Here is an 18,642-nt window from a genome sequence, read left to right as displayed (position 1 = left end):
CAACTGTAATTGTGTTCTCCTTAACAGGTTCACAACTTTTTGAACAAAAACTATGACCAATTTCGGCCAGAGGTTTTAGAACTCTTTGCACGCAGTCGATTACAGGTAAAAGCTATGTCCCTCATCCCCTGACGCTTACACGGCCCTACGGTGGGATGGACGGCTCCCCGGAGGATTGGCCTGATAAGTGTGCACGTTTGCGATGTGTGCAGATGGTGTCGGGACTCTTCCGGAAGGTACAGGAGCGCCACCTCCAGCAGAAGCGGCTGGGCTCCAGGCGGGGAGGGCCCCGTCCTCAGGCGTCCACCGTGGCCGCGCTCTTTCAGCAGTCGCTCGCCCAGCTCGTAGCGCGGCTGGAGAGGTTTGTGGAGAACCCGGCACCTCCTGACTTTGTTCTCCGGTCACTCGCATTGAGGACGCGACTCGAATGTTGGTTGGTCAATGCGATGGATTGTCTGTGGTTGGTGCTTCTGTTGAAGTCAATATTTTGTTCCCTCATCCCTTTGCCCTGTTATTATCCTTCCTTTCAGGTGTAACACCACATACATCCGCTGTTTTAAGCCAAACTACGTTAAGGTAAAAGCTCTTTGTTGGTTCACCTGCAGTGCATTTCAGTCTTTCTATGTGTGTATGGTGTGTGTGTGTCAGAGGTGTCAATTCCAGGTTCAGAAAGTAAAAGTCCTCACCAGGATTTTGCTCAAGCTTGCTAGATTTTCTAATTAGTGCAATCCAGGTAAAATTAGTGGAATCAACACAATCCAGGAAGCCTGAGCAAAATCCTGGTGAGGACTTTTACTTTCTGAACCTGGAATTGACACCTCTGGTGTGTGTGTGGGGGGGAAGGTGTTTATGGTGTGTGTGTATGGTGTGTGTGGTGTGTGTTTATGGTGTGTGTGGGGTGTGTGTATGGTGTGTAATCTTTCTCAGCTGCCTGGAATTTTTGATGTAGACTACATCACTACTCAGCTGAGGCATGGGGGATTCCTACAAATAATCCAGGTTAAGAAAGAGGGATATCCTGTTCGCATTCCCTTCAAAAACTTTATGGAAAGGTATTGGATTTATGTGAAAAAATAGCCTGTCCAATTCATGCAGCACATGCTTATCAGATTCTTCAAATTCCGTTTAATGAATGACCGTCTATGCTCTCTTTTCAAACTGACTGGCCACTCTGTCTCTCTGGTTTTGTTTCGTGTCAGGTATGGTGTGTTGTTCTCCCAGCAGCCTACACACTTCTCTGAGAAAGAGCAGGTAGTTACCCTGCTACAGCTCATGGGCGGTGAAGACAGTCATTACCAATTAGGACTGACCAAGGTAAAATGGAGGATTTGTGCTGGGGTTGACAAACTCCCAGATCCCATTACCAGCTATAATTAACTAAGTACATGTTGCCTTCTCTCCACTGTAATGAACACACACACTCTCACACACACTCACACACACACGTACACTCTTAGGTGTTTCTGAAGGAACGTCTGTACCAGGAGTTGGAGCAGAGATGGAGCAGCACTCAGACCTGGGCAGCTGTCACCATTCAGAGGAACATCCGTGGCTTCATCTGCAGACGGAACTTCCGCTTCTTTAAGCAGAAGGCCATCATTCTTCAGTCCCACATCAGGGGTCACCAGGCCAGGTCAGATCCTGGAGGCCAGCTCTGCTGCCTACCAGCCCATAAACCCGGCCATTTCACTACCATGATCATGTGTGCACACAGTTTTATTATGTATTGTTTACAGTTTTAGTATCTGCTTTGTAAATGCAATGTTTGGATGTAAACTGTGATGCTCCAGTACGACCATTGGGTGCTTGAGTTGCATGTTTGTTTGTTTATTTATTTGTTTGTTTTGTTTTGTATGTGTTTTTTGTCTTTGTTATATCATTTGAATATAATTATTTTTGTTTGTAATTATTTGAATACCTTAATATTTGGGGGATTTTTGGTTTTGCTCATTTGAGTGGCTTTAAACTTCCTTAATGAAGATGCCTTACGATAACTGTAAAAGTCCTTTCCTACAGTGTTTAAACACTTTCTGTTCCATCGGTCCACTCTGTGGTGGAAGCCAGCCTTTGCTCACTGTGAACGCACAAAGATGTGAAGGGAGGTGGTGAAGAGTGTGAGACGGGAAGACTGGGGATGTGTTATGGTGTTATGGTGCCCTCTTTCGCTTGCAGGAAGTATTTTAAGAGACTGAAGCAGTCCTTTACCCAGTTCTGGGCAGCTATGATGATTACTAGGAATACCATTAAAAAACGACAGTGGAGGGTAAGATCTCTGCTGTGGGTGTGTTTCTATGTCCATCTCTCTCTCTCTCTCTCTCTCTCTCTCTCTCTCTCTCTCTCTCTCTCTCTCTCTCTCTCCCTCTCTCTTTCTCTCTCGCTCTTTATTTCTGTCACTATCTCTCTCTCTTTCTCTCTCTCTCTCTCGACTGTCATGTATACCATATGTTACACAGATAATTCTTATTGGACTGTCTCATGCTGAGTTATTGCCAGGCAACCAACACCTTTTTATTGCTCAAATAATGCTAGCTATAAATTCCAGCCTCACCCTGTTTCAGTTTAGCACTGAGCCGTTTTTTTTATATATATCTCAGCAGTTACCATGGGTGACTGCTTACAAATCAACCACGGATATAGTAACGTGTAGGGTCAAAGTATGAGCACGCATCACTAGCCACAAAGCTTCAGTCTTCAAACCTGTGTAAGAGTTATTCAGGATATACAGCTGTCTGATGAAAGCTGTAGTAGGTGTGTTGCATTCTCTGTTCTTTACTCACTGGAAGCAATCTGAAGAATAGTGTCCTAAGACAGATAACTTCCTTGGCATTGTATGACAGATAACTTCCTTGGCACAATGCCAACATTTCTTCTCTTATTACTCCCATTTTGATTATGGTTATGAGAAATTAAATGAGAAATTAAAATATGAGAAATTAAATTGTTTATTGCTCTTGCATTCTTACATTGAAAAGGTTTTTTACCACAGATTTCATTTAGTTCAGCATTCAAATAAACAAATCTGAGCAGAGGTTATATGTTTGCTGTTTTGTCTAATAGCACTGTATATATTGAAAATATTGTGATGTACAGCACAGGGCTTTCTGATCCAAAAAGCCACCCGTCCCTGGTCTCTGCACCGCATGTCACCAGTAGTGCTGCAGCTAAGCAAAACTTCTCTTCCCTGCCCCTTTACCTTTGCTCTCACCAAATTTCAGTTTTCTCTCTCTCTCTCTCTCTCTCTCTCTCTCTCTCTCTCTCTCTCTCTCTCTCTCTCTCTCTCTCCTGCTCTCTCTCTCTCTTTAGCATATGCTTTCTCGCACTCCTCTTCAGTTCGGACTTCAAAACCCCTTTAATGAGAAGTTACATGTATTTTCCTGCACCTGTTAAAAGTTCTTCTCTGTTGACTGCTGCTTGTGTCAAAACATTGCCATAGGTATGTTCTGTTTTGTTACTTTGAGAGCTTATGTTGTACTTATTCTTTTAATATGTAGCAGAAGGCTATGAGAAAATGAGATCGGAGATCGCTTAATTGAGCTGTCAGAGCTCTGTCAGTTGAATGTTATCTTTAGATCAAATGTAACACAACGGTCTTTTACATTATGCAGCTCCCCTTGGTGTCTGGAAAATGAGGAGAAATGATCCAGAATTGGACTGACCTTTTCACATTCTGTGTCTAGTTCCTTGTTCTTTGTCATTGTTTAATTTGCGTTGGACTATGTCCTATTCCATTGTTTAACACCGCTGTTAAAATGGGCACAAGAACATTCTGAAATGCTCTTTTTATATGGATGGTAATTGGGTTTTCAACTGAAGGTCCATTTAACAAACTTGTGCCTCAGCATGTCCGAAAGAGCTGAAGGACTCCACCACAGTATTGCTGTTCTTTCATTTGTTAAAGGGAAGCGTGGTAAACAAGCAAAATAAATAAATAATTACACCAATGACAAGTCGTCGATGGTTAGATTAGGGTTTGCTTCGTGGACTCTTGATCCATGTGATGTTTGGGGTTGGGCGAGGAGGCAGAGGGCGTTCCTGGTATATAAAAGTTCTGCTTCTAAGAATAGTGCTTGTCAACCTTTAGAGGACAGTGCACAGGTAGGGATCAAAAGGAGAATTTTACAAAGCAAAGAATGTAGCCTTGTTTTCAACACTCTAAAGAACATGGCAAGGACAAAAGCGTATTGTCATCATAAAGGAAGGGAATGGTGAGTACCTGATGTAATACAGCCTTTGCTTTGATGTTACAGGAACACAGCAAAAGATCCGAAGTAAAACAGGTGGCCAAAGCTCGGTCTATCTATTCAGGGATGGTATGCATTCATCATTTTCTTTTCTGGTTTCACCTTCATATCTCTCTGTGTGGATTGCTAGAGTGGTACCGTGAGGGTTTGTCATCGGTCTGCCTATATTTCAGGATGTGGGAATGCTGGAGGTCCCAGCCGAACTATCGGCCAGATTACGTAGCGCAGCAGGTAGGTTGTTTTAAAAGTGGTATTCGACATTGATGTGTTACCTACCTACTGGTTTCCTTTTGGTTACTGGCTTCTTCTGTGGTGTCTAACAGGGCGCCCACAGAGATTGGGGGTCACAGAGGTAGCCCCCCCACAGGTCAAAGCAGAGCATAACCTCTCCCTGCCCACTGATATTGACAGCTACCCATTCTCCCGATATGCTAACAGAGTTTTAAAGGTATAGTGCTCAAAGAGCTTTCATTTACCTTCATTTGGATCATCAATATTATATTCAATAATGTGTGATAACCTTGTAGAGGATTTAGGCTAATTTAGGAACTGTTTGTAATCATTTTAATATGGATCTATAGCAAATCTGCCATGTATATCAAAGATTAGTGTGTTTGCTGTACATGTCTTTAAATCGGTCTGTTCTGTGGCAGGATGGATGGTGCCAACCGCAGGGTCACTCCCTCCAGAGGCCACTCACCTCTCTAGAGCCCGAGGATGCCCGCACAGCTCTGGAGATCTACAAGCTCGTGAGTGAAAGGACGTCCCCACACGAACCCCACATGTTCCATCATGAACTGATGGTTTTGTTTGTGTTTCTTCACATTCAGAACATCTGTTTTAATTTCACCACTTTCGGCTGATTTGGCATCTTTAGTTCACCCGACTGCATCATGGGTCCCTCGTGGTAATTCTTCTTCTCTAGATCCTACGCTTCTGTGGAGACCCAGAGCTGACCGGCTGGCAGGAGCAGATGTTGGGGAACTACATAGTGGAGAAGGCGCAAGGCAGACCATCCCTCAGGGATGAGATTCTGGCCCAGCTGGTCTACTACACCTGGGGTCGGGAGGGTGAGGAAGGTGTTCTGAGAGGCTGGCTGCTCTTGTCCTGCTGTATCAGTACCTTTACGCCCTCGCCGGACCTGGACAAACCTCTGCTCAAGTACGTACTTTAGTTCTTTAGTCTAAAATGTTACAGAACGCTGTCAGTAGTGGATTGGTAGTCATTGTCTAGAATACGCTAACAAAATATCTAAAACTTTGTTGCACCTTGCCACTCTGCTAATACCTCAGAACCCGTAAGTGATAAAATCCCCACCCTCCACCAGGTGATCTCTCTTTCCCTTCAAGCTCAGGTTCTCTACAAGAGGCCTGGAAGCTTGAGGGTTCTGCATAGTATCTTTGACATTCCCGAGGACTGCACTTTTCTTAACGGAAATCGCAGATGTTGCATCATGGGCTACCACTGTTGCCTTCAATTTCCACATCTTTTCCAACTCTTCTCTCAGCCCTTGGTATTTATTGAGCTTTTATGTTCTTGTTCCTGACGTTGCTATCACCTGGGATTGTTATATCTATCACTACAGCCGTCTTCTGCTGTTTGTCCATCATTATTTTGTTTGGTTGGATAGCAATTCAAATCTTGACTGGACATCCCGCAACTTGGTCATTCTTCAACACTTTTGGGGTGTATTCCTCTTTGACCTCATGACTTCCAGCTCATACTTGACAGATTTTTCTGAATGCTATTCTAGCCATTTAGTTATGGCATTCCATGTACGCTCTGCCTACTAGCATCTTGCATCCTGCTGTTATGTGCTGGATTGTCTCAGAGGTGTTTTGGGCAGCCTGCATCTGGACTCCTGAATGTTGTGTTAGAGCCCAGCCTCTAAAGATGTTTTATTCACACCTTGTTCCTGTACTCCTATGATTATTGCCTCCATGCTATCTTTCAATCCAGCCTTTTCCAGGCTGAAAAGGCTGACATGGATTTTCCACTATTTGCTGGTGATACATACCATGCAGGGTTTATCCTCTCATGACGGTTCCTGGTTCTCCTCATTCCCACCCACCTCAGGTATCTTCAGAATTTGGGACCATCTGTCTGGCATACTCCAGGATCTTGAATGTTTCAACCTGGATAGTGGTTCTGACGATCATTAATCCTTAGCTCCCTTCCTTCTACTTAGCATACAGTCCCTGAGAGCTGCATTTGTGATGAAATGCTCCATGCACTGTGAGAACTTACCCTGTCTCCATGTCTGTGCATTCTATCTCCTTCTTTGGCCTGATTAAGCCAGCGGCGTATCTGATGGATGTTACAGCGAAGGTGTGAAAGCCTGGATCTTGTTCTTTACATTCACCTGCCTTCTCAGGAAGTCTTTGAGGGTATTTCTTTGGAACTGATTCCACTGTGGTCTCTTCATGCTTTTATTTATTATATAAGTTATATAACCCCAAGCATTCCAGGATTCATATGTGGGGCCTTGAATCATGGGCTTTCTTGTAGTCATTCCAGGCGTTGGTGCACAGGGTTAGGGTTAGGTTTAGGGTTAGGGTTAGGGTTAGGATTAGGTCTGATTGCTCTTACAGTCTCGAATTGTCCCCTAGTAGTTGGTGCCAGTGTCTTTCTGTGCCCTACTCACGTGCCTTCTCGACTCACGTGCCCTACTCAACTCACGTGCCCTACTCACGTGCCCTACTCACGTGCCTACTCGACTCACATGTCCTACTCACGTGCCTACTTGACTCACGTGCCCTACTCACGTGTCTATTCGACTTAGCTACAATGATGCCTGACAGGAGCGTCCATGTTTGTGCAGAATCAGGTTATTCTCTGTTAATAGTATGCATAGTTAAATGGAATTACCCAGCATGCATATTTCCTGATATTGATTTTAAGGAACAGTGCAGCAGTGCAGTTGAGTGCTTCTTTGACCATGTGACTAGGAGTCCTACTGGTGTTGACTGTAGCAGCTCCTGTGTGTGTGCCAGGTATGTGTCTGACCAGGGCCCGGGAGAATACCGCTCCTTGTGTCAGCACAAGCTGCTCACCTCTCTCCAGCTGCCCTCCCCTGCCTGCAGGCATCACCCCCCAACACCACTGGAGTGGACCACCAATCAGAGGAAAGGGAAGATGGTTGTGGAAGTCAACACTTTCAACGGTTAGAACAGACTGTGTTGTTATATTTCTGACTGCCATGCAAATTGCAAGATGTGTTTTCAGATATATAAACTAACAGACATGTAGACTATAACAGTCCATATAGACATATAGATCATAACAACTGCAACTCAACTCTCCAAACTCTAGGTTTACAAAATACAGTTGCTGACATGACTTTGAATTGACTCTAGCTTTGATACCATCTTTTGACAGAGGAGAAGCTTACAGCAGAGGTGGAGTCCTGGACCACAGGGGAGCAGCTGGCTTCCTGGCTTCTGACTTTCAGGTAAGTTATGATTGGCTAGATTTTTCTTGACCTTTTTCTTGTATGCCGGAATGCATCATTAAAACATGTGCAGATGTGTAGTGGTCATGCAATACAGATGGACAGATGGGCCCTCCATCCATTGGGAAACACAGGCAGCCTGTGGTCTGTCGGCAAAAATGCCAGTATGGCTATTAATAGTGAAAGGATATTATAGCAACATAAAATGAAAAGAAATAATATTACATTTGTGAATTAAATATTCAGTAAATATTCAATAAAAAAAATTAGTTGTATTGGAAAACTAAAAATATATATATAAATAAAAGCACAATAAAACATTGATGAATTAAATTGTTATTGTCAGGGGTGCGCCCGAGGTTCCACGTGGCTGGTCTCTGTCCATGCTCTCTGGGGAGACCTGGACGGACCTGACTGGCTGTGACTATGTAATGGATCTAGTAGCTGGAGTGGAGTGTGATGTTTCCTCAGACCAGCCACCTAGCCGCCCGGATTACCTCTTCAGTGACCCAGGAGACAGGTATAGAGTTATGCTTTATTGAACATAGCTACAGTCTGGAAGTTGCCTGAGTTTCTCTGTATTAATATGTAGCCTGCCTGGTAGTGCAGCTAGCTTAAGGGGTAACGTGGCAGAAAGAAGCAGACGCTGGTGGATGAGTCGAAAATACATAGCTTTGCTTATTGGTCACGAGTGATCTAGAGACATAGCTAGAAACAGGCAGAGGGTCAAAACCAGAATAAATATAACGTGAGAAAATAGCTCAGTGGGGCTACACACAATGATGCAAAACCTCGCAAAGAGGAAGAGCACAGAACCAGGTATACATACACACAGACAAAACCTAATTAGCCATGTTAGGTGAAACTCATTAGTATTCGGGTGATCTACTCCGACGGCACACTTCGTGATAGGTGGGACAACATATGTCCTCCTGCTGTCAGAAACACCCTGGGAGGTGGAGTTCGCGCAGCTTTGGCTGGGAGGCAGCACAACATAAGGTGCTTGTAACACCGAGGTCCTGGGTTTGATTCCCAGGAAACACACACTCTGAGACTGATATATATATATATATATATATATATATATATATATATATATATATATATATATATGTATGTATGTAAATATGTAATGTAGGGAAAAAACCTCCATAACGTAACCCAGTTATGCCCAGTTTGGTTAGAGACTAAATGACTAGGTTTAATTTGTAACCTGAAATGTTATTTTTGTTAGTCTTAAGGTGTCATTTTCTTCGACCCATGTTCAGCTAAAACGTTTGTTAACTCCTATCAGGCTGATGGCATCTGAACTGGAGGACTTCATCCCCCCAGCTCCCCCCATGCAGGCCCCCGGTCTCCCCCCCTCCGCAGCTGCACCCTGGGGGGGTTTTACTCCATCTAGTACATCTCAGGGTGGGTACCACACAATTCCATAAACTTAGTGACGAATACATTTTGGACTAGCTTCAAAGAAGAGATAATCTTACACTGGTTAACATAACAGAATATTATATTACACAGAACATATTATATTACACTTTCATTCCTAAGCACACTGATTGCATCCATCCTCTGTTTAGGGTCCCGAGGTCCCCAGATTGATGCCTATGTGGATGACCTTTTTGACTCTGTTCTTGATCAGGGCCCTCCAGTCAGTGCCTTTCTCGTCATTTACATTTGAATTATGCTTAGTGGTCACTTCATCACTGCATGCCATATGAGCCCCTGTGCTTTAACTGAGTCCTCTAAGCTAAACGTTGGTGTAAGTGTCAGTTGTGGTTGGTGTGGCATGGTCTCAGCTCCTGATTGGTTGTAGGACTTTGAACGTATGGCCATGCTGAACCGCAGAATGAGGGGCGGTGGAGGAATGCAGCCTAATATGTACACAGGAACCGGTACACACTATATTAAATTAATGTGTAAATGAATTACTAAATTAATTCATGTGTGCGTGTGTAGCATCATTGAACACTGAGTTGTATTCTCTGATTTGCAGGTGTTCCAATGTCAATGCCAGGGTATTCAATGGGTGAGTGGATCGAATTCTGTGTATGAGTTGATTTTGTGAAGCCACTATTGTGACACTGTTCTAAATCTGTCATATCATCAGGAATGCCCATGAATCCAGCCATGCCAGGCTACGTTGCCACCCCAGTAATGCCAAACATGATGCCTGCTGCTGCTCCAATGCCCATGGTTCCAACCATGCAGCGTAAGGGCCCTTTTACCACACATATCCCACAAATGGTCCTCACATTTGCCAGGGTATGTTTGCCCACCCCCGCATGTCTCCCCTGTAGCCATGATGATGCCCGGTGCCATGCCACAGACTGCGATGCCTGCCACGCCCCCACCAGTCAACTCCCAGCAGCTGGCCCAACAGCAGCAAGCCTTCATCAACCAGCAGGCGCTGCTCATGGTGAGACCTGTGCTGTGTACATGTGTGTGGAGCATGACCCTGCGTGACCCTGCGTGACCCCGCATGACCCCATGACTCATGCGTGTGTTCCTGACACAGGCGCAGCAGATGACCCTGCAGGCCATGACACTGTCACAGCAACAACAGCAGGAACAGCTGCAAAAACAGCGTCAGCAGCAGGAGCGTCAGGACCGGCAGGACCGTCAGGACCGGCAGGAGCGTCAACAGGCGCGGCCCCAACCTCAAAACACACAGACGCCCTCCCCTCCACCAGCTCCCACCCGCACCCCCACCCCCTCCACACCGCACAAACCTGCTGAACCAGCTGTGTCACAGAGCATCCCAGAGGTAGAGTGTGTGAGTGTGTGAGTGTGTGTGTGTGTGTGTGTGTGTGTGTGTGTGTGTGTGTGTGTGTGAGAGAAGGTGGAGGGCGATGTGTGATGATTGGAATTCCTCATTACTGAAGTTTGTTTGTGCAGCCTGCAAGTGAAGTTAATCCCACCAGCCCCAACCAACCAGCAGGAACCTTTCAGGAGAAGCGAGCCTTCTTCCAAAACATTAGTAAGATGTTCAGTTTCCTAGTAAACTTTTCATGTTTTGGCAAATAAGATCTTATCTTAAGATCTTAAGAGCTCTCAAAAAAGTAAAGAAAGTTTAGAAAACTATGAGGTATCTTAACAAATCTAGTACTCTAGTTCAAAACTAAATACAGACCAATCAATATAAAAGTAATGTTCATTTAAAAAGATTACAAGAAAGTATGATTTTCTATTGTAGAAAGTAATCCAAAGCCAGCTCCAAAGCCAACTCCAAAGGTGGCAAAACCACTCATCTACGCTAGTCCACCACTGACCAATGCCAGATCTCCCTCTCCAGTGCAGACTGAAGGTTAGCACCATCTTTCCAACATCCATTAGAAGCAGATGTCTTTTTCCCTCAAATTTTCAGGCTTGCATGGGTTAATTGTTGACCTTTATCTGAAGCATAAATCTAGAGCCCATGTGCGAGTACATCCTTAATTAAGGTACAATTATCAGTGATCTTTACTGTGTTATTAATTGGGACCATCCCCAGAACCTCCAGTAGCAGCATCACCACCCCCAGACGTGGAATCTCCTCCGGTTTCACCCACTAAACCAGAGCCCAGTTGCAATATCCGGGAAATAATAAAGATGTATCAGAGTAGGCCCACCCCGGAGCCCAAGGCTTTCCAGCCTGTCAGGTAACAGTAGTCTTTACCTCCCCGATCACTGTGATACTGTGCAGATAATTACACAAGATAGGGCTGTATTGCCTTTATCACATGGCAAGCCTCCCGGAATTGAAGGGGAAAACAAAGTACTGGGGTTATGGTAATACAGTGGACTTTGAACGCTTCAGGGTTCCTGCCAAGCAATTTGTGAAGAAGAGTGACCCAAAAGAAGAGGCACTGGCCATTCTCAGAGAGAAAGGACCAGTCACTCAGCAGAAGGTAAGAACCCTGCAGCCAAACTCTCATTCCCAGCACCAGCAATACACCTCTGCTTGGAGAGATGATTAGGTCATCTTATCTCGCTTTGGCAATGAGTCTAAAAGCAGATCTCTTATTCTCTGTTCACAAGGTACGTTGTCAAGTGAAATGGAATAAACATTACTTATAATGAACATTAGATATTTATTGGAATTTAATTTCGTTTGCCTCCATTTGCAACAGAAACAGTGGGCCCCGCCTCCACAACCCAAAAAGGAGACCCTTCCTCCCCCTCCCCCGCCTCCCCAGTTTCCGCGTGCAAAGCAAGCTCCCCGCTCCGTCTCCAGCAGCATGAGACAGAAGCAGCGCTCCCTCGCCGACCTCTTTGGCTCCCAGCGCTCCCAGGCCCCGCCCCTCCCTCCTCCAGACCCCGCCCCAACTCTGCACAATAACATTCCCGACCCGCCCACGGTGGCGGCCCCTACGCTAGGTGAGTGACATCACTCTGGTCCATGGTTCTGTTTGGTATTGAACTATTGCATGTGGTAAACTGGTAAGCAAAGTACCAGTGATGGATATTTGCATGGGCATGAGTCATCATGAGCGTTTCTTTAGGTCAGCTTCAGAGAATGGAGGATGACCAACATGGCCGCTCTCAGCTGCACAAGTTTTCTGCTAGTGTCTTCTTCTCCTATTCTCACATGACTGGCAAGCTCTTCCTACGCAAAGAGGTATAAGTTACAGACGCCCTCATAGCATGGCGCTGTATGAGTTAGGATTGCTTCTGGGTAGGAATGATATTTTTGTATATTTTCATAATTGCATCGCAATGACATATTTCCCCTTCATTTCATTTGTATTTTCTTTCTTCTGACCAGTTGTTCTACCCCAGAGAGAAATTCAATCACCCGTACATCCTTAATCTGCTGTGTGAGCAGGTGGGTTAGTGAATGTGGTTGGCTGCTATAAAGTGTCATACTTCAAGCATTTATGCATTTCTTATTAAGTATTATTTAAATATTTTCATTTTTCGTATTTAAATAGGACAGTCTATGAACCTCCTTCTCTACATGCCACTAAAAAGTGTGATTGTTGTTTTTTATATAAACTACAGATTATGCGAGACACCTACTCAGATGCCTGTGTGCGAATTTCACGTGAAGAACGACGCAAGATGAAAGATCTGCTGGGTATAAATTCGTAACAAGCTGGTTTATGAGGCCCATGTTGCTGTAATCACGCACATCTTGCTGATTCTGCTTTTCTGGTCGTCACCAGCAACCTTCCACATCGGAACCAGCATCAGCTCTGTGCTGGATGACGCTATGAAGAAGAGGGTTGTCATGGCAGCAAGAGATAACTGGGCAAATTATTTCACACGCCTCTTCCCTGTAAAAGTAAATAAGTTCCCATGAAGTGTGTAAATGAAATGTGTGCGTGCATACATACAAACACACACACACACACACACATGCAAACACACATACACACATACTGTTTTCTGGTTCAGGGTCAAACTGGAGGGGATGCTCATATTCTTGGGATCTCTCACCGTGGGATCAGGCTAATGAAAGTGGCCAAAGCCTCAGGAATCAACCCCAAACACCTCAAACTCCTGCGCAGCTACAGGTAACAAGCACTTCTTTAAAGGTTATCAACAGGTCCAGTACAGGTGTTTATAATCTAATGTGTTGCATTGCTGGGCATTCTGGATTGTGTTTTCTGCTCTTGCAGCTACGCAGAGCTGTTGTCTGTGGAACAGAAGGCTGCTGGAACTGTTCTGATGTGTCTCAAAAGTGAGGAGCTACAACTACATTCCCCACAAGCCCCTCAGATCACTCATATGGTTCGCCTCTTCCTGGCCGAACTGACTAAGGTGCTCCTTTATTGCTACGCTTAACTCCTTAATACACAACTTCACAAAGTTTCCTCATAGCTTGTGACCTTTTTAAGCCCTTTGAAACGCAAACTATTTACTAAGTGTTTAGTTTGAACACTTCAAACCCTGTTGTGTATTCCTTGTATTTAGCAGTTATACATCATGCTTTATCTGTCTCCCCAGGGCTCAGAGTATGTTGTGGCTCTGAAGAGCTACGTAACAGACGAGAAGAGTCTGCTGACTTTCCAGAAAGGTGATGTCATCAAACTGCTTCCCATGGACAGCCTCCAGGAAGGTGAATTCTTTAAGTTCTCCAACTTAAGTTGAAAGTCTCTTTATGGTCCTGGTAACACCACAGAAAACAAAACATTTCCATACAAGGATTGCTAAGCCACTCAAATTGACATGAACACTACTATAAAATTAACGTGATGCCTTTATACAGCTCCTTTCATACAAAACACAATCAACACACGGCTTTTACTTCCAGCACACAGCACACTGGCTTAAATAGTTTTTAAGTTCTTGATGTCAATGAACAGAGAATGTACTGATTTTTGCACGCCATAATATAGTAGTAAATATACCAGAACTGCATAAGGCAGAGTGGTGCCATTGAGTTCCTGAACTGCCCTGCAGGGTGGCGGTTCGGTTCTACTGGAGGACGATCCGGTCTCTTCCCAGTGGAGGTCACTCAGCCTTCTGCACCACCAGACTACCACAGTAGCTACAGCGACCGGCAAATTGAAAGAAGAAAAAGCATGCGGGCCCCTGCTGCCTCCTCGAGGGCCCCCGCTGCCTCCCCCAGGGCCCCCGCTGCCTCCTCCACGCCCCCTGGTGGCCGCTCAGCCCGGGTGTCTGTACGCAGTGTGGAAGTGGCATCCACCCACAGTTCTGAGCAGGACCTTCGAGACCTTCAGCAGTACCGCATTACGGAGTTTGCCATGAAGTACTTCAGAGAAACTATTCAAAGGTTCATTAGTTCTGCTTTGTCTTGGTGCACTTGTCTGTGAAACATCATACAGTCCACCGCTGAATGCCGAATAGTGACAGACAGCTGCATAAACATAACCGTGCACCTCGGCTTTCTCTTTTGACCTTTTGGCAGGGGCCATCTCTCTGGTGCCAGAAGCCTTGATGAGTTGGTGCAGCACACTACAGTATGTTTGACTAGAACTACGTTCTACCAGTCGTATAGAACTACATGCACCGATAATGGCGTACTGAACCTTGGCTCATTTGATTGATCCTTTTCATTCTCAGGAACCCATCAAAGAGTCTCTCATCCTGTATTCAGACAATGAGCTCAATGGTCTCGGCGTGCAGTGCTTCATACGTGAGTGAATGCACAAACAAATACATTTAGGCTGGTGTTGGCTCCTCTTCACCCCTCTCTTCCTCTCTTCACCCCTCTCTTCACCCCCCTCTTCCTCTCTTCACCCCTCTCTTCCTCTCTTCACCCCTCTCTTCCTCTCTTCAACTCTTTCTTGTTTCCATCGTCCTCTCTCTACAGATGTGATGCAGTTCATGACTGACTTACCACTGAATAAGGACCAGACAGAGGGATGGTGCACAAACTTCATTCTTCAGGCAAGACTTGAATGCCACTCATCCAAGCACTCATTCTACGAACAGAAAAGTTATCATAATTATTAATGCCACAAAAATCTGATGTGACCATACAGCTAGGGAAAGAGAAGGAGTTCCTTAGAGATGAGATCTACTGCCAGATCATCAAACAGGTCACCAACAACCCAATAAAGTGAGTGTGGAGGGACGGGTGGACGTGTGTGTGCTGCTGGTGCACGAGTGTGTAGTGTGTGTAAAGCACATCCATGCTGGGTGTCTCTGCAGAGAGAGCTGCACACGGGGCTGGCTGCTGCTGGACCTGGTAACCGGCTTCTTCCCTTGTTCCAACACGTTCCTGCCGTATATGAAATGCCATCTACGGATCTGCAGTGTGAATGCTAGTCACCCTTACCATGGTACACAGCTCACCACAGGCAGCCTGACTCATCACATGCACAGATTTCTGATTACCCCTGAACTATGCAATTCTTACATTCATTTGGTTTATGTGAAATATAAGAGAGCAAAACATAGTCATATTCATGTGTAAATATTTAAATAATGAATTTTGTAGCTTTGGCAGATTCTGCTACAGCCTGACTTATCATGCATTACTCATAGTTCCATTTAATCTCTTTGAGTTTTCAAAGACGCTGATGATTACCATATTCAAATTTAAATATATTCAAATTTGGATTACTCTATATTAGCATGAGTGTGATGATTTTGATTGGCTGTGTGTGTGTGTATATGTTTTCAGAGCTGTCTCGTATGTGTGAAGATAATCTCAAACGTTCACTTACTTATGGAGGGCGCAGGCATATTCCTTCTCATGCAGAGATGGAAGCCATTCTGGTAAAATCTACAGTCTGAAGACATTCCAGCAATATTCTAAAATCAATGCTATTACTATCCATCTGAGCAAATAATCAACATATCTATGTTATCTATTTTACAATATCAGAATCCTAACTGACAATGTATTACCCACTAAACCAGAGCCCAGCTGTAATACTTATTGCAGTGCACACAAAGACTATTTTTTCAGGTGCGGCTATGAAAGTGGTTGTATTAAAAGTGGACATATTTCTGCATGTAAACTCTCCGTCCAGGCTGGGCGGACCATGCGGCGGTTACCTGTCCTGCTCCCGGGTGGAGTCGAGTTCCCATGCAAAGCGCGCAGCTTCAGTGTAAGAGAGAGAGAGAGAGCTGCCTGTTCCCAGCACACACTAACACACACCACTGAGAGAAGGCTGATGCAAGTTCATATGATGCCTGTGTGTGTGTGTGTTCACTAAGGTGGCGTGGGAGGTAGTGTCAGACATTTGCACAGAGATGGCAGTGAGTAATCCGGCGGAGGTGAGAGAATTTGTCATCTACGCTACCCGAGGACAGGGTGAGCAGTCTGCCCTCTCTCTCTCTCTCTCTCTCTCTCTCTCCTCCTTCCATAACCTGACTGCTCTTCCGTTTAGAAGCACACATATTCTGCAACGTGACCCATTGTTGCGAGGGTCAGTATGAAAATCTTCTTCAATATCTACTTTTCATCAAAACACTTTGTACCTCTCTCTCAGATGGAGAAGTGCGCCCAGTTCACTCGGACGAGTATCTGTTTGACTTCCTGCTGGATGACGGCTCAATCATTCTCTCCCTCCATCGCCTGGCCTGGCAACACCCCCTGCACTTTGACAATGACCTCTATATCGAGTTTCATTACCAGCTGGTACTGTCACAGTTGTTGCCAGTTGTACCCTTTGATTTCCTGCTAAACCTTATATGTGTTTAAATGGATACATATTTTTGTTTTGAGGTGTTTCAAATGCATTACTTATCTGCCTTCACCCTACTTTAGTTATGCTAGTTGTGTGCTTGTGCATGTCTGCTAGGCTTTGGCCCATTATCTGGATGGGAAACACCTCCTGCCTGGCAACAGTTCCTCCGTTCACCAGCAGGTGGCAGAGATGGCTGCACTTCAGCACATCATTATAGGTTCAAATCGACAGCCTACAACGTAAGAATCAGTGACTTTGACAGGATTATTTATTCGCTGAAGAAAGACTCCATGAACAATGAGCGATTGGATTCCTTTGTTTCATTTTGTAACAGGTCAAAATTGTATTGTGTCTTGTCTCCCTTGATGATTTTAATCTGTGTAGACAAGAGTTGAAGGATTATTTACCCCGTTTGGATGGAATCCGTTCCAATGTGGAGAACCTGCTGAGTGCTACTCTGAAACATCTGTCGGTAATTGCTCGCGTCAGTCCTCTGGAGGCCAAAGTGTCCTTCCTCAGTGAGTGCCTGTTACAATGCCATCTTTCTCCCGCTCACCTTCTCATTTGTGTTCTGTCACTATGTTTTCAATCAGTGGTCGCAAATGCAGCGCCAAAGCCCATAAAACCACACAGATGAGTCATTTTTCTTTTTCTTTCAGAGAATCTCAGTTCGCTGCCTCTGTTTGGCTCACACGTGTTCATGGCTCAGAAGGTCAGTCACGGCAGCTGCCCCTCACCCTGTGTGGTAGCCGTGAACCCTCAACACATCAGCTTCGTTCATCCCCAAACACAGGTAGAACACCTAACATCTGACTGGGCCTTGGCGTCACAGGTCACTCTCCGTGCGATTAGATTAGTCATTTCAACACGCCACCTTTTCTCGTTCTTAACAGCAACCTGTGCACATTATCAAAGCCATGACCTACTGGATATGTTATCTTTGCAGATTACAGCCTTAACAATTCCACTTGAGGAGGTGCAATCCTTGCGCTCTCTCGCCCCTAAGAAAGAGAAGGTCCCGGCGGTGGAGATCCACTATGGCCATGCAGCTCAAGCTAAAACCATTACGTTTTACCTGAAGCAGGTAAAACATCTGTAGCGTAGGGAGTGGAAGTGTGGCAGAAAAATGAAAACGTTGCTTAGATCTTGTTCTCCTGTTCATCCAGGCGAAGGAATTTTGCCACATTATTGCTGTGATCATGGAAGAGCTGGTGAGAAGACCTGGCAGAAGCTCTGTGACCAGTCGTACGGAATCTCCATGAATGCTGCACTCGTGTGTACAATATTAACATACTGCCGAACAGAGGCTGGCTGGTAATGCAGTAACCAGCTGCTTTTAAATGAAGAAGCTATTTAGATTAATTAATAATCTGTTTCAAAACTACTTTGAACATTTGAAGAGTTCATATCTCTATGGGCAAATTGACATCCAGTTTTTGAGTTTAGTATTTATGTTTTTAATTCGTTTTGTTTGTTTTACAACATCAGGAAATATAGTATATTGAGATTTTACTTGAGATTTCTTTGTAACATTTATGGTCCTTTGTCTGAGAAAATCATTTAATGCAAATCCATTTTTAAACTGTATTAATATGCGTAATCAATGCTGTGTTCAATTTTAATTGGACATTTTCAGCTCTGTTAAAAAATTAAAAAACTACATCACAGGGGCCCTATTGAACCGTCATGTGTTTCACAATGGTGTGTGCAGTACGACATTTTACGTAAATATCGAGATGCGTCGTGGTAATGAATTTCTATTTGTCGAATTGACTAATAATATACCACATATTAATTCGATACAATGAACAGACAGAGGTTTTGTTGACAAACACACTACTCCAGAGATTATAGTATTCTT

The 18,642-nt window shown here is 44.6% G+C and overlaps 1 protein-coding gene across 2 annotated transcripts; it reads left to right on the top strand.

Moving 5' to 3' along the window:
• Positions 1–27: 27 nt before the first annotated feature.
• myo15b (myosin XVB) lies at positions 28–18,608 on the top strand. 2 transcript variants are annotated; one of them, XM_076999662.1, is made up of 49 exons: positions 28–105; positions 213–361; positions 531–576; positions 928–1,052; positions 1,200–1,314; positions 1,458–1,633; positions 2,173–2,263; positions 4,248–4,310; positions 4,415–4,472; positions 4,565–4,689; positions 4,895–4,990; positions 5,167–5,402; positions 7,235–7,404; positions 7,620–7,692; positions 8,039–8,212; positions 8,987–9,105; positions 9,273–9,343; positions 9,509–9,587; positions 9,689–9,721; positions 9,803–9,904; positions 9,993–10,111; positions 10,211–10,459; positions 10,591–10,672; positions 10,889–10,999; positions 11,186–11,333; positions 11,492–11,582; positions 11,805–12,051; positions 12,177–12,292; positions 12,440–12,499; positions 12,676–12,751; positions 12,840–12,958; positions 13,072–13,190; positions 13,296–13,437; positions 13,624–13,735; positions 14,080–14,413; positions 14,549–14,600; positions 14,704–14,776; positions 14,954–15,030; positions 15,126–15,202; positions 15,295–15,425; positions 15,770–15,864; positions 16,122–16,199; positions 16,309–16,405; positions 16,584–16,732; positions 16,896–17,020; positions 17,166–17,299; positions 17,441–17,574; positions 17,728–17,865; positions 17,948–18,608. In XM_076999662.1, exons 2-49 carry the CDS (start codon positions 213–215, stop codon positions 18,041–18,043), a joined length of 5,682 nt encoding a protein of 1,893 aa, XP_076855777.1. In that variant the 5' UTR covers positions 28–105; the 3' UTR covers positions 18,044–18,608. The 2 variants fall into 2 exon arrangements, with proteins under 2 accessions (XP_076855777.1, XP_076855778.1); XM_076999663.1 differs by lacking the exons at positions 28–105; positions 213–361; positions 531–576; ... (2 more) ...; positions 1,458–1,633; positions 2,173–2,263 and adding an exon at positions 3,310–3,433 and having other exon boundaries at positions 17,948–18,607.
• The last annotated feature ends 34 nt before the right edge of the window (positions 18,609–18,642 follow it).

The sequence above is a fragment of the Brachyhypopomus gauderio genome, chromosome 3 (assembly GCF_052324685.1).
Source record: "Brachyhypopomus gauderio isolate BG-103 chromosome 3, BGAUD_0.2, whole genome shotgun sequence".
Classification (NCBI taxonomy): Eukaryota; Metazoa; Chordata; class Actinopteri; order Gymnotiformes; family Hypopomidae; genus Brachyhypopomus; species Brachyhypopomus gauderio.
Note: the sequence above shows the minus strand (reverse complement) of the source record. Positions and strands in the feature narration are given on the sequence as shown.